At 47.5% G+C, this 15,533-nt stretch overlaps 1 protein-coding gene across 3 annotated transcripts in view; it reads right to left on the reverse strand.

Moving 5' to 3' along the window:
• KANK1 (KN motif and ankyrin repeat domains 1) overlaps window positions 1-15,533 on the reverse strand; it is a 305,894-nt gene that overhangs the window by 33,328 nt on the left and 257,033 nt on the right. For all 3 annotated transcript variants that reach the window (XM_030193831.1, XM_030193830.1, XM_030193832.1), the window contains exons 4-6: window positions 15,042-15,150; window positions 11,989-12,213; window positions 2,445-2,532 (exon numbers count right to left, since the gene is read on the reverse strand). In XM_030193831.1, the coding sequence (XP_030049691.1) occupies window positions 2,445-2,532; window positions 11,989-12,213; window positions 15,042-15,150 (422 nt within the window). The remainder of the gene's footprint in view (window positions 1-2,444; window positions 2,533-11,988; window positions 12,214-15,041; window positions 15,151-15,533) is intronic.

Here is a 15,533-nt window from a genome sequence, read left to right on the forward strand (position 1 = left end):
AATGGGAGAAGGAACTAAATAGCTAGTCACATACACAAGGCCTAATACCAGCTGCACATACTGTAGCAAGATTTGCTTTTCTACTGCTGCACTAGCTTGGATAATTTTCCTGCACCTTTTTTGATGTCTTGTGCAATTTTTCCTTAAGTTAGATACCCTTATTTCTATTTAACTCCTGCTACTCTATCAGCCTATATGCTCCATCTCTGCTTACATCCTTTGCTATCTATTAAGATATTTTGCATTGATGTTGTATGTAGCATACCATGCCATAATGTGTACCTTTATGAACATTCTTACTGATGCAATTGTCTATTACTTATGTCCAGCAGCTTATTCTTGCTGTGTACCGCCTTGGGTGAATTTCTTCAAAAAGGTGGTAAGTAAATCCTAACAAATAAATAAATCCCCCCCCCCCCCCAACAAAAACAAATAAAGAAAAACACATAAAATGTTGGCAAGAACTTTATAAATTTAACCCCCTTGCATGTTAAAAAAAAAAAAAAGACAAAAAAGATGGTGGGGGGGGGGGGGGGAGGGGGAAGGAGAGAGAAAGGGACATTATTTCTGGCTTCTGTGATTTCCTGCATGATTTTCTATTGCTGTAATAGATAACAGAACCTCAAATTCCGCCTCCTCATTTAAACTCCTGATCACCATACCACTTGGCTGTGGGGATCCATGTCAGATCTGGAAAAAAGTCTCTTGTGAGAGTAGCTACAGATAACTAGGAAAAGTACATATCAAAATGAAATAGATACTCCACCATTCACAGAAAAGGATGTTTGTGGAGAACTTTCACGGCTTGAAAGTGGATAAAGCCATGGAACTGGATGAATACAACCCAGGATACTAAGGGAGCTCAGAGAAGTTCTGATGGGTCCCTTGACAGATGTTTAACAGATTTCTGGAGACAGAAGAGGCACCACGTGATTGGACAAAGGCAGATTGATCCCTCTTCCCAGGGATCTTCCCAGAAGTGGTAATCTATGGGCCAGTAAACCTCACATCAGTGGTGGTTAAATTAATGGAGATGCTGCTGAAGGAAAGGATAGTAAATTTTTTTTATAGTTCAGTGGGTTTAATGGTCCAAAGTACTATGGTTTTTACCAGAGGAAGATTGCGCCAAGCAAATCTGATCGATTTCTTTCACTAGGTGACCAAAGAACTAGATTAAGGACATACATTGGATGTGGTACACTTGGACTTCAGCAAAACCTTTGATATGATTCCCCATAAAAGACTTATAAACAAACTGGGAATTAACTGGAGAACAAGTTGGTGGACTGACAGTTGACAGTGAGAGTAGTAGTAATGGCATTCATCTGAAAGAAAGAAACATGAGCAGTGAAATGCTCAAGAGTCAGTCTTGGGACCAATTCTATTCAACATCTTTGTGAGTGATATCTCTAAAGGGTAAGAAGAGAAATTTTTCCTCTTTACAGAACTGTCTTCAAAGAGGGTAATTCTATAACAGGGCACTTACTGATAGGGCTAGTTATGGTGCCTTCATTTATTTATAGCACAAAAGGCAGACAATGTTCAGGAATTCAAAAGTGTTGGATATACAAAGTGGATTCCTAAAGGCAAAGGATGTAAACAAGTGGCTGGAACAACCACAACACCACAAGGATGGAGAAAGTAACCTGCACAGTGCTACAGGCACAACCCCAATAACCTTCATGGGCAACATCAATGGGTCATATTTGTCTTTCTCTGCCATTGTTGACTATGTAATTAACTACTGCACTGTGAAGGTGGCAGCTATCTTCCCTTTCCTGCCTTAAAGAACATCATCTCAACCCCTACCAGTCATGTTAGATAGAGTGTGGACTCTCATATAAACCTGCAGGACTATGGTTTAAACATGCGGGCTGAATGGGGGCGGGAGTGACTACATATGTTTAACATGGTTGGATACTGTCATTAAGTAGAACACAGGTCAATGAAGAAATTTGCCAACTTGAATTTGGTTGCAACAATATATTAGAAAATTCAAGCCAAGCCTCAAACATATAGAAATCTGAATCCAAATCCTACAAAAACGTAAGGCTGTTATTCATGCTGTGGTCCTTGTTTTCTCAAACAATGCTCCTTTTTTCTGTAGGGGTCAAATTTTAAAATTAGAGAAAACACACATCACACAGTGGCAGTAATGCACAGTGCCATACAGAAAATTTGTGTAAATTTTCTTCAGGTTGGCTTCTTTTTCTTAAGCCACTTAGAGCTGGGGATATTATGGTGGTAAGGGTGGGAAAACAGTGAAAACCCCTCAAGGCAGGTGGAAGTGAAGGCTCCGACACTGTTGACTCAGGAAAGGTGGGATCTGACTGAGATGGAAAGTCTAAAGTACCAGGGAACAGCAGAGTCAGAAAATCAGTCAGAAGAAAAACAACTTACTCCATCCCCTCACCCTGTGCAATTTTGCTAAGAGTTAGACGTACCACATCTTTGCTGGACAGAGACTTAGGATCGTCTATGTTGTCTTTAAGGATACTGCATGCAGACAGCATCTTTTCGCTCAATTCGTATCTGTGTAAAGAAAACAAAAATGCTTCAGGTAAGAAGCAGCAACACTGAACACAAAAATCATGCCTATACGCAGAACAAACCATACACAAATATGAGATCAGTGCCAAATCAACAAAGCAGGTGTTTTCCTGAGTACTGCAGGCCAATTATTCTCACACCTGAGTGATGTCATCCGCCGGAGCCAGGTGCGGATGTGGACTAGCAAACATAGTAGAAGTTTCTAGCAGTGTTCCACTGCACATGCGCTGGTGCCTTCCCACCTGACGCACAAGCATGGGTCCTCCAGGCAGGTGAAAAAGCAAAAAGGAGATAGCATATAACTAAATTCAACTCTCAGGGGAAGTGGGAGGGTATGTGAGAATAATTGGCCTACTGTCCTCAGAGAACACCTGCTAAAGGTAAGTAGCTTGGCTTTCTCTGAGGAAAAGCAGGCCTTCTTATTCTCACATCTGGGAATCCCTAGATATGACGCCCACTGAAAACAAGAAAGCTAGGATAATTGAGTCTTAAAACAGAGAGAACAAAACTTCAATCAACCTGAAACTATATATATACTAGATGTATAGTGCAGCCTGGAACAGTATAAAAAATGGCCTAGGAGGGTGGAGTTGGATTCTAGACACCAAAGAAATTCTGCAGAGCTGCCTGTCCAAATCAACTGTTGCGTTGGGTATCCTGATCAACATAGTAGTCGGATGTGAATATGCGGACTGAAGCCACGTTGCAGCCTTGCAAATCTCCTCTATGGAGACTGATATGAAGTGGGCTACCGACACAGCCATGGCTCTGACATTGTGAGCTGTGACATGATCCTCAAGAGTCAGTCCAGACTGGGCATAAGCAAAGGAGGTGCAATCTGCTATCCAACTTGAAAGTGTGCGTTTGCCAATGGCCACTCCCATTCTGTTGGGGTCAAAAGAAACAAAAAGCTGGGTGGACTGTCTAATGGGCTTGAGTCTGTTTCAATGAGAAGGCTAAGGGCTCGCTTACAGTCTAAAGTATGTAGTACACTTCTCCAGGATGGGCACATGGTTTTGGAAAAATGCTGGTAGAACAACTGGCTGGTTAAGATGGAAAAACACTACCTCAGAAAGGAACTTAGGGTGCATGTGGAGGACTACTTTGTTGTGATGAAACTCAGTATATGGTGGTTAAGCTACCAGAGCCTGGAGCTCACGGACTGCAAGCTGAAGTAACTGTCACCAGAAACACAAGGCGGCTTCTGCAATGCTCTTAGCACCAGGTTGAGATTCCACGCAGGCACCACTGAGTGCAGAGGAGGGCGCAGGTGATTAACTCCCTTGAGAAAGCGCACCACATCTGGCTGCGAAGCCAGGGAAGCACCCTTCAGGCGGCCCCTGAAGCAAGCCAGAGCCGCTACCTGGACTTTAAGGGAACTGAGCGACAGGCCTTTCTCCAGACCTTCTTGCAGGAACGCCAACACTGAAGAAATTGGAGCAGTGAAGGGAGAAAGTGAGCCTGCTTCACACCATGCTGCAAAGATACGCCAAACCCTGGCGTAAGCAGTAGAAGTAGAGCGCTTCCTCGCTCTCAGCATAGTGGCGATGACCTTGTCTGCGAAGCCCTTCTTCCTCAGACGCTGCCGCTCAATAGCCAGGCCGTAAGACCAAAGGGAGAGGGATCCTCCATCACCACGGGACCCTGATGTAACAGGCCCTGCTCCACTGACAGCCGCAGAGGATCGTCGACTGAGAGCCTGAACAAGTCCGCATACCAGGGACGTCTGGGCCAATCTGGACCCACCAGGATTACCCTGCCGGGATGCTTTGCCACCCGGTCTAGCACCCTGCCCAACATGGGCCAGGGCGGGAACACATAGAGGAGCTCTTGTGTCGGCCACTGTTGGAGAAGAGCATCTACTCCCAGGGATCGAGGGTCCCGTCCTCTGCTGAAAAAGCGCGGCACTTGGCCATTGGCCGATGACGCCATCAGATCTAGGCTCGGCTGGCCCCAGCGCTTCGTGATGTCCAAGAACGCATGAGCAGATAGTTGCCACCTCTCCGGGCTCCAAGGGTATGGCGACTGAGAAAGTCCGCCTTGACATTCATGACTCCCGGCAATGTGGGCCGCTGAAAGCTGCTCCAGGTTCGCTTCCGCCCACTGGCAAAGACTCATAGCCTTCTTGGCTAGAGGGGCGCTCTTGGTACCTCCCTGGCGGTTGATATAGGCCACAGCCGTGGCATTGTCCGACAGGACCCGTACAGGCTTCAACACCAGTACCGGGATGAACTCCAATAACACCAACCGAATGGCTCTGAGTTCCAGGAGGTTGATAGACCACTTGCCTCTGCAGGAGACTAGAGCCCCTGCGCTGTCCTTCCCAAGCAGTGGGCTCCCCAGCCCATCAAAGAGGCGTCTGTCGTGACGACAATCCACTCCGGGGTCACCAGAGGCAATCCTGCAGACAACTTGTCTGTCTGCGTCCACCAGCTCAGCGCCTTGCGCACTGCTGGGTCCACGGGAAGGCGCACAGCATAGTCCTCCGACATCGGAGTCCAGCGCAGCAGCAGAGATAGCTGTAGTGGTCTCATATGAGCCCTGGCCCAGGGCACTACTTCCATCGTGGCCGTCATAGAGCCCAACAGCTGCACATAGTCCCAAGCCCGAATAGGAGAGGCTACTAGGAACTAGCCCACCTGAGCCTGAAGCTTGACAATCCGATTGTCTGGCAGGAACACTCTGCCCACTTGGGTGTCGAATCGAACTCCCAGATACACCAGGGACTGAGTTGGGCGCAGCTGGCTCTTCTTCCAGTTGATGATCCATCCCAGGGAGCTCAAAAGAGCAACTACCCCGGTCCATAGCTTTGCCGCACTCTGCATAAGAGGGGGCTCGGATCAACCAGTCGTCCAGATAAGGATGGACTTGTACTCCTTCCTTTAGCAGGAAGGCCGCTATGACCCCCATTACTTTGGAAAAGGTCCGCGGAGCAGTAGCCAACCCGAAAGGGAGGGCTCTGAACTGGAAGTGTCGTCTCAGGACTGTAAAACGCAGAAAGCGTTGGAGAGGAGGCCAGATGGGAATATGCAGGTACGCTTCCCTGATGTCCAAGGAAGCCAAGAACTCTCCTGCCTTCACTGCCGCTATAACAGAGCGGAGAGTCTCCATGCGAAAGTGCCTCACTTTCCAGGCCCGATTGACCCCTTTGAGGTCGAGGATAGGCCGGACAGAACCTCCTTTCTTTGGAACCACAAAGTAAATGGAGTAACGTCCCTTGCCAGTCTGATTTTTTGGCACCGGAACGACCGCACCCAGGCGGATCAGGTTGTCCAAGGTCTGCTGCACTACCACAGCTTGACCGGAGACTTGCAGGGAGAGAGTACAAACCCGTCTCTTAAGGGATGGCAGAACTCTAGCTTGTAGCCGTCTCTGATGACTTCCAGCACCCACGCGTCTGAAGTTATAGTGGTCCACTCGCCCAGAAACGAGGACAGCCGTCCTCCAATCTGCACTGGGGCGTGGACCAAGGCCCCGTCATTGGGTACGAGACCCTGGGGGAGGACCGGAGGGAGCACCTCCGGGACGGCGGTCTCTGCGAAAGGAATGCTGCTTGGGGGAGAAATTCCTCTTGAAGGAAGAGGGGGCAGAGGAACCCGACTTGCCCGGGCGGTACCGATGGGCTTCCTGCAACCGTCCTCTGGAGGTATCGGGACGAGTACTAACCCGAGCCCTGACCTCTGGTAATTTCTTGCCCTTAGACGTGCCGAGATCGGTCACGATTTCGTCCAGCTCGACCCCAAAGAACAGCTTGCCTTTAAAAGGCAATCTAGCCAGGCGGGATTTAGAGGCGTGGTCAGCAGACCAATGTTTCAGCCAAAGCCACCGCCGCGCAGAGACTGTCTGAGCCATGCCTTTAGCTGAGGCTCTCCAGATATCATACAGCAAGTCTGCCAAATAGGCTAAGCCCGATTCCAGGGCCGGCCAATCAGCCCTCAAGGAATGATCCGAGGGGGAAGCCCGCTGCACCATAGTCCGGCACGCCCTGGCCACATAGGAGCCGCAAACTGAGGCCTGCAAACTTAAAGCAGCTGCCTCAAAGGACGACCTTAAGGCCGCCTCCAATCTTCTGTCTTGGGCGTCCTTTAGGGCCGTGCCACCTTCCACCGGCAACGCCGTTTTCTTAGTCCACCGCAGTGATTAAAGAATCCACGGTAGGCCACAGATAGGCCTCACGTTCACTCACAGCCAAAGGATAGAGGCGGGACATAGCCCTAGCCACTTTAAGGCTCGGTTCCGGGACATCCCTGAGCCGCAATTAAGGTGTGCATGGCATCATGCACGTGGAAGGTTCTAGGCGGGCGCTTCGTCCCCAGCATAATGGCAGAGCCAACAGGGCTGAGGGAGAGACGTCCTCCGGAGAGGAATCTTCAAAGTGTCCATGGCCTGTAACAACAGGTTGGGCAAATCCTCTGGGCTAAAAAGCCGCGCTGCAGAGGGGTCATCCGCTCCATCCGAGCGGGGATCTATCTCCTCCAAGGAATCCGCAAAGGATCGTTGGGAGACCTCAGACACGCTGCCCTCATCTACATCGGAGGAGACAAAAGTCCTCCAAGGCCTGGAAAATCAACCCGAGGGCGTTTACCTCTGGGAACCTCAACCTCTTTATCAGAAGAGGGAGCAGGGGCAGCGTTTTGCATGAGGAAAGCCTGATGCAGCAGCAAAACAAACTCGGGGGAGAAACCCCCCAGACTGTGCACTTCCGCAGCCTGGGCAACAGCCCTAGACGCACTCTCAACCGGCGCTCGCAATAGCGGGGGAGAGACATGCTGCGCATCCAAAATGGCGTCCGGCGCGAAACTCCGTGAAGGAGCCGCGCGGGAAGAACGGCGCTTAACTTTAGCCGCTTTTGTGCCGTCGCCCAAATTAAGGGCGTTCATGGCATTAATGTCTCCAACCTCAAGGGCGGCCCCGAAGAAGCCGTCCGAGCCGCGTGGCCGGCCAAGATGGCGGAGGCGAGGAGCGGGGGATGGGCGTTTATGGCGGGAAAAAAACCGCCACGCCGGAGGAACGACCGGGACATTCATCGGTCACTAAACTATCACCCATCAAGGGCGAATCAGGTTGTAAAACCCCCGCATCCCCTCTAGAAGCGCTCCAGCGATCCGGGGAGCGACCCTTTGCGCCCTCGCCCTCCGACGCCATTGCCACGAGGAGAAGAATCGGGGACCCCCTGCCCGCTATAAAAAGGTAAAATTACCTGCTTGCCGCTCCGAGCTGTAACGAACTGGTGTCCCAGTGAGTAGCTGCAATGAACGTTTAAAGAAACGTCGAATTAAACGCCTTTAAAGACGTTTAAAAATATATATATTTTTTTTTAAACGGAGCCAGCGGGAGGGGGGAGAAAAGGAGGGACCTGGCACCACCAGGTTTGCACTTGCTCAAAAGAGCCCTCAACCCCAGGCCTCAACAAAACCTAAGGATTAGGCTTGGAGGCCTAGCCAGAGCTGCTGCTGTGTGTGACCACCACCTGCTGAGATAGAGAACATACTGAGGAGTTTCCGGCAGCACATGACCACATATAGGGAGGCAAAAGTTTGCTCTCTATCTCCACCTGCTGGTAGATGGACACAACCCACCAGTCTATGGATTGATCAGCTTGATGATATGGAACTTTCCAGGTCAAAAACTTCAGATAACAGGAATTTAGAGGCTCAAAAGGAACTTTCATCAGCTGGGTGAGAACTATGTTGAGATCCCATGACACAATGGGAGGTTTCATAGGGGACTTTCTCAGCAACAAACCTCTCATGAAGTGAAACTAAAGGCTGTACAGAGATGGACTCGCCTCCCACATGGTGATAAGCACCAATTGTACGGAGATGAACCCTTACAGAGTTGGTTTTCAAACAAGGCTCAGAGAGGTGTAGAAGGTAATCAAGCAGTTTTTTTGTAGGGCAAGAGAAGGGATCTAAGCTCTTGCCCTCACACCAGATGGCAAACCTCCTCCACTTAGAAGAGTAAATCTCTTAGTGGAATCTTTTCCGTAAACCAGCAAAACAAGGGAGACACCCTCCGGCAATCCCAGGGGTTTGAGTTCTATGCCCTCAACATAGAACATCACAACCTGATTGTCTGTTTGAATGAGAACAATTTGGTTCTGGAGATCTCTGAAAGCCTTTATCACATTCCAAATGGCCCAAAGCTCAAGCAGATTGATGTGGAACTGAACCTCCTGGGTGGGGTGGACCACTGGCCTGGAGTGTGAAGCACATCTATATGAGCTCCTCAACCCAGGTTGGATACATTTGTTGTCAACATCTTTTGAGGCAGTGAAATTTGAAATGGAAATCCCAGGGTCAAATTGGACTGATTGTCCACAAGAGAAGGGAATGAGCCGGCTCCAGGGGAATGCGAATGACATCTGTTAGGTTCCCAGTCGCCTGAGACCACTGGGAAGCTAAGGTCCACTGGGCCACTCTCAATGGGAGACGCGGAATGGGAGTGACATGCACTGTTGAGGCCATGTGGCCCATCAATCTCAATATTTGCCAAGCTGAAACCTACTGGCTGCTGCGGACCTACAAGGCAAACATTACTAAGGTATTCACTCTCACCATAGGAAAGAAGGAAGGAAGACCCGAGCCTGCACTGTTTCAAGTAGGGCTCCTATGTATTCCAATCAGCTTGGGCTTGGGGTAGTTGATGACAAACCCCAGTAGCTCTAGCACCTGAATAGTTAGGCACATGGACTCCATGGCTCCTTCCCGAGATGTGCTCTTGACCAGGCAAACATCTAGGTAGGGAAACACATACATCACCAGTTTGTGTAGATATGCTGCTACTATCGCCAGACACTTGGTAAAACTTCTGGGGGCAGATGCCAGGTCAAATGGCAGAACGCGATACTGGAAGTGGCGTTTCCCCACAAGAAAGAGACATTTCCTGTCACATGGAAGTATCAAATATGGGTATAGGTGTACTTTAAGTCCAGAGAGCACAGACAATTGTTTTCATGAATTAGAGGAAGAAAAGTGCCCATGGAAATCATCCTGTTTTTTTCCTTTATCAGAAATTTGTTCAGCGCCCTTAGGTCTAGGATGAGCCAGAATACCCCCATTTTTTGATCACAAGATAGTATCTGGAACAGAATCCCTTCCCTTCTTACCCTAGTGGCATGGGTTTGACCGCTTAGGCCTGAAGAAGCACAGAGGTCTTCTCTACATGTACCTGATTGTGCTGAGAGCTGATGAGAGACACTCTCGGTGGGCAATTTGGTAATGCGTACCCGAGACGGACTATTTGAATAACCTACTGGTCGGAGGTTACTGTGTTGGTAAAAAGTGAGCCTCCCCGACTGGTAAGCCATCCGGGATAGATACTCGTTGAGCGGCTATGCTCTGCAGGAGCCAGTCAAAAGCCCATGTCCTGCTTTGACTAGGGAGCCAGCTGGGACTTCTGAGGACGGCGCTGGCAAGGCCTGGGATACTGGGCCTGAGTTACCTAAGCAAAGCAAGCGGGAAGCGGGAACCTACGCCTTTGACAGCAATAGGGTCGCCGCCTAGGCCTGCTGGAAAATAATCTTGTTGAAGAAGACACAGATGGAGGATGCTGAAACAGACTGTGGATGGTGTCCATATGTTTCTTAATGAGGTCAGCAACCTCTACCACTTTCTCTCCAAACAAACTGTCCCCTCGGCACGCCAATCTCTCTTGAACTACTGGTTCGAGGTCAGAAACACACAGCCAGGAGAGTCTGCGCATCCCTGCACCCATGCAAAGAAAAGACACAACATGAAAGGATTTGACCCGAGGAAGGCTCTTTAGCCGAAACGTGGCCCACGTTGGGTCTTTTCTTTGGGTCAGATTTACCACTGGCAAATAAACTTTTGGACGCCTTTTATCCCTGGTTTGCCTTGGTTATTTCGTACAGTCCCACTTCCACCTTTGCTTTTTGTCTCTCCCTGTGGAAGGCATGTGGACCTTTTCTGTTCTTTTTTCAAACAGCTATATATGTCCTGATCTCCCCAGGTACTTTGTAGGAAGTATGCAAATGTTTAGTTAGTTTTCTAATTGATCCATATTTCAGTTAACTGTTATTGTTTGCTGATTGCATTGTTTTTGATCATTGTTCAATTTTTAAGACAATAAATAATTGTTTATTGCCTCTGCCTGTCTGGACTGATAAAGAATCCTGGTGGTTTGTGTGCTGGGTCTGTGAGTGCTTTCCGGGGAACTGTGGAATCACTGGGAGTGTGGCTCCAGTAACCTAGAAATCACTGGGGATAACTTCAGAGTGGGAGACTCATCCAGAAGCGTTTGTGACTCAGACAGTGGGAGGAGGGTGCTAGTGTAGAGCACAAGCAGCAGGTGCACGTGGACCTGAGCTGTGCTGGGCAAAGACCCTCTAAGTGGCCATGGGGTAACCCCAGGTGGGTGGCAAAGCATTTTGTGACAGTGGTTATAGGTGTACAATTAGTCTGTGAGCAGCTGGAGTTGCTAGATGGCTAGAAAGTTCTCCATCCCCAGAAAAAGGAGTGTACACACTTCTCATGGGTCCGTGCAAATTGGGGGCAATACTGTAACTGAGAACCTTCATTTAGGCACTCTGATAACGTGCAGTAGGATCCTATTCTATAAAAGAACTTAGATACCTAGGTTCTGATGGAGGATGCTAGCATAACTAGCACTCACGTTACTAAAATCTAGGTGCCCGAACTTACTCTAGTCACAGAGCCAGCGTACGTATGAGTGCTTTTGTGCAGTCAGGATGCATGTAACTTATAGTATTCTGTAAGCTATGTGCATCAAGTGGGAGCCCTGCCCATGTCTATATCCCCCTTGCAAAATACGTGCTATAAATTGAGCAGTTATTTGCAGAATAGCACTTAGGTGCCCTGCTAGCAGTTACATGGGTAAGTGCACAGATACCTGTGTTAAGTGCTAGTTTTCTAGATTTTTACATGCACAATGGACACCTAGATTACAAAATTGCCCTTATAATTCAGGCCATACAAATGCAGCAGCTTCTTAACTCCAGTGAAACTCTGATGCTCCGTTTGCAGCCCCACTGAGAAACCAATAAAAAAGACAACTTGATTATTCTGATTGCAGACTTCCCCTTGCTATGCGAGGCTGTCAGAATGTGGGGTGCCCTTCAAGTTATGCACCCTCAGAATTATAGCTATAGGGTGGACCCTGCTATGTGGTTCGAGCCCTACACCCAGTGCACCTGACCAGGGATTTTTATGGTGTTTTTATAAAAACAGGTATGTAAAAACCTGTAGCTTCAAGGAACATTAACTGCTATTCTTGGCCCTGGTGGGAATGCATGCTGCTTGTAAATGCCAAAATAGTTTTGTGCTTCCTGGCACAAGGATCAAAAACCTTTTCTTTTTTTTTTTTTTCCCCATGGAAGGTAAACTTAATTGCATCCCCTGCAGAACCATACCAAAATACTAAAGAAAGGCAAGACAAGAAAAAGCAGATGAATGGCACCTCTCTCTGATTTCCACCTTCTCTGGTTCGTTCTCTTCAGCCTGCAACAGCACTTCTTCCGAGACAGATTCAGCGCCATCAATCTGAACTCCTTGTTCTTTCAGGAATCCAGGGGAAGTCTCCTTGGTGTCCTCATTACCAGACTCGTTTACCTCACACTCATCATCAGACTCTGTGGAAGAGCTATCATCTGAGCTGGAATCATCACTCGACGTTGTTTCATACCTGGAAAGATGAGAGGGAGTGAGGTCAGACAGGCAAGTCCAAGGAAAATCTGTCTCATTTCCTAAAAAAAACCACATTAGAAGGCTGCCAAAAAGTCAATGGCACATCTTCATTTACAACCAGCATTAGCAGGTACGGGAGGAGGATGGAGGGCAGTTCTTCCACTGGCTTCTTGCACTGGTAGAAGGACATAAAATAATTTCTTCTGTCCCTGTTATAAGGGTTAGGCTGCTGAAAGGGAGATGACCCAGAGGGAAAAGAGTGCACAAGACTGTACCTGAACGTAACTTGCCTTGAGCTACTATAAACAGAAACCAAAAGTTAGCATGGGTCCGTGGTAAAGGCTACCATGCGCTAAAAAATTGTTATAAAACAAATAGCGCTTAGTGATATTCTATAAACAGCATGACCCTTTATACCAACAAAACCTTGGTGTAAATCCCCACACCTATGTACATAAATTAAAAGAACGCCCCTGAACCCTCTCGTGGCCACGCCCCCTTTTGAATCTGTGTGTAAAATTTACACATGGACCCCACGCCTAAATTTACACATGTATATTTTGATTAAATACAGTTAGCACCAAAACTGCTTGTTAATCTCAATTAGTTATTCAATTAAATTTGCATGCACAATTTTTATAGAATTCGAGGGTTAGCGTGCTAGCTGTTAACTGCTTGTTGAGGTATGGAAGAGCTTTTGGGCGGGTTATGGGCAGAGATTAGATGTGAGCTACACGTTGCAGTTGGTGCACAGATGTCTCAAGAGGAGGCATTAAATGCAATACTAAGGCACCCTTGTATAAAGCTGCGGTAAGCACTAATGCTGCATGCTTACCATAGCAAAAATTGGTTGTGCCGAGGTGTCCTGCGGTAATTTTGGTTTGTGTGCATGCTACCCCCCAGTGCTAAAAATTAACATTTATTTTTTAGTGCTGGGGGCAGGTCTGGGAGCAGAGAGCGTGAATGTTCTGTGCTAATCCGTTACTGAGGCTACACTGCCGAATGCTAACCAATTAGCGTGTGAGCCCTCACTCCCTACATAATGAGTGGCGGTAGGGGCTCACTCGCTAATGTCAAAATTAGTGCATGGCCATTAATAAAGAAAATAGAAAAACTGGTCATTTTACCCCAGAGGTAAAAAGTGGCCTTAGCGTGCAGGTATGACTTGCATAAGGGAGTGCTAAGGCCACTCTTTACCATAGTTTAGTAAAAGGATCCCAAGAGTAAACGTAATGCACAGCAGTGGCGTAGCTACATGGGGGCCACAGGGGCCTGCCCCCCCCCCCCAAATTCCTCTGGGCCCCTGGTTTTGCTGGCGGGGCTGAACTGTTGTCCAGCGCCGGTCTCCGGCGCCGCTGCGCTGCCTTGCTCTGTCTTCCCCTCACGTCCGGCACGCTCCTTTTAGTGAAACTGAGCATGCTCAATTTCACTAAAAGGAGTGTGCAGGACGTGAGGGGAAAACAGAGCAGGGCAGGCAACGCGGTGGTGCCAGAGACCGGCGCTGGACAATGCTTCAGCTGGCGGGGGTTGGGGCCCCACAGCCAAGGTATTTGCTGCGGAAGTGGGTGGGGAGCGGCAGGGCGGCAGCAGCGGGGCTCTGGCCCCCTCCTACCGAAAGGTCTAGCTACGCCCCTGATGCACAGTAAAGGATACTTGTGTGGTAACTACAGAGAACATGCTGGATATGCCCTTAACAGTTACAACACAGCCTCTGCACTGATCACGTTAATTTTTGCTGTTAAAGAGCAGCAAGTACAAACTTTACTGCACTTTTATTTTTAGTAAAAGAGCCCCCAAATACAAGTTAGAACCAGCAGAAGTTAGCAGCATTGAGTGATGCCAAGACATTTTATAAAACAGATGTATTACAGGTTTCCTCCATCCTTTGCTTATGGAAAAATGCTTAGTATAAACAGTCCTATAGATTCCAAAGAGTAAAGACTGCTCAATAACTGAGGGTGCTAGATCCATGATTATGGTATACAGATATTGTCCAATGATAGCATCTGATATGCCTTAGCACGATAAGTAAAGCCACCATCTGCTTTGTGTAATCATTAGTGCTAGATATTCTGGTGTCTTGCTACCCTTGGAAAATGTTTCAAATGGAAAACAATCTTCAAGAAAGGTTGGCTGGCACTGAAAACCCAACATCTATCGTAATGCTACTGGACAAATGTTATTATGCAGTTTTACAAAGAGATCAGAGGTTATGTGTTTTCAACGAGTCAGTTGGTGAAAAGGATGATTCATGATTTATTATAAACTTTCTACATCCAGAATTATTTTGCTCAACTTGATAAAGCAAATTGCTTTTTTTTTTCTTTATAAATCTTTTTCCAACTCGAAAATAAGCTTTAAAAGTCATTTTTTTTAGTTGAGTAATTCAGCAAACACACACAAAACAAATACAAGTTTATTTATTTAGTATGTTGTAAAGAGCCGTGATTCTATTTATGTATGACTTATAGTTAGAAATTGAACTCTTGGGTTTGTACTCTGTTTCTACGGTATATCAGGCACTCACATTTAGTTACCCTATCGCTCAAAAGTCTCTCTCTCTCTATGCCTCCACTCCATTCCCACACAGCTATCAACTCTATGTCCCCATACACACATTTCTTTGCCTCAACTTCTCCAAGTAATGACTTAAAAACCATTTGAACTATAAAGGTCACACCTTGGCCCAAGTTCCTCAGTCTTCTCTGAATTGTATACCCCTATCTGTTGTGGTTTCCAGTGTCTAAGGTATAAGGTACGGAGGTGAGGGACAGAACTAAAGATTAAAAAAAAAAAAAAAAAAAAAAAGGACAGATCTGTTCTTACCCTCCATTGATGCCAACAAATTGAAGGTTCTTTTTTGCACTGCTGGACTTTTTCTTTCCATCCTCCTTTTTCATGATGGACTTTAGTGTACTTTGATTACTTGTATTTACTGTAAGACACACATAAAGATGAGAAACAAAAACAGTGTAATACAGACCACTGAAATTATGCAGAAGTGGGGCAAAATCAAACTCCAAGCTGGCCGATGCTTCTGATCTAAAATTTATGTTTTGCGTGTATCACAATGTTGCTTATCTGTAATCTCTCTATATAAAAAGCAACACCAACGTTCTATGAAGCCTCCAGCCGGAAGTGTGAAGAGGGCGAGATATCCGGTTTCCCTATGAGTGTCTGCCCCGCCCTCTCTGTAACACAGTCAGTGAAGGAAAACAGCAGAGCACGAAATCAAATCGCTGGCTCTGTAACAGTGAAGGACACAGAGGGGGGAGGGGAGAGAGGCCAGAGGGCAGGGACACACACACTCCCACATGC

The sequence above is a fragment of the Microcaecilia unicolor genome, chromosome 2 (assembly GCF_901765095.1).
Source record: "Microcaecilia unicolor chromosome 2, aMicUni1.1, whole genome shotgun sequence".
Classification (NCBI taxonomy): domain Eukaryota; kingdom Metazoa; phylum Chordata; class Amphibia; order Gymnophiona; family Siphonopidae; genus Microcaecilia; species Microcaecilia unicolor.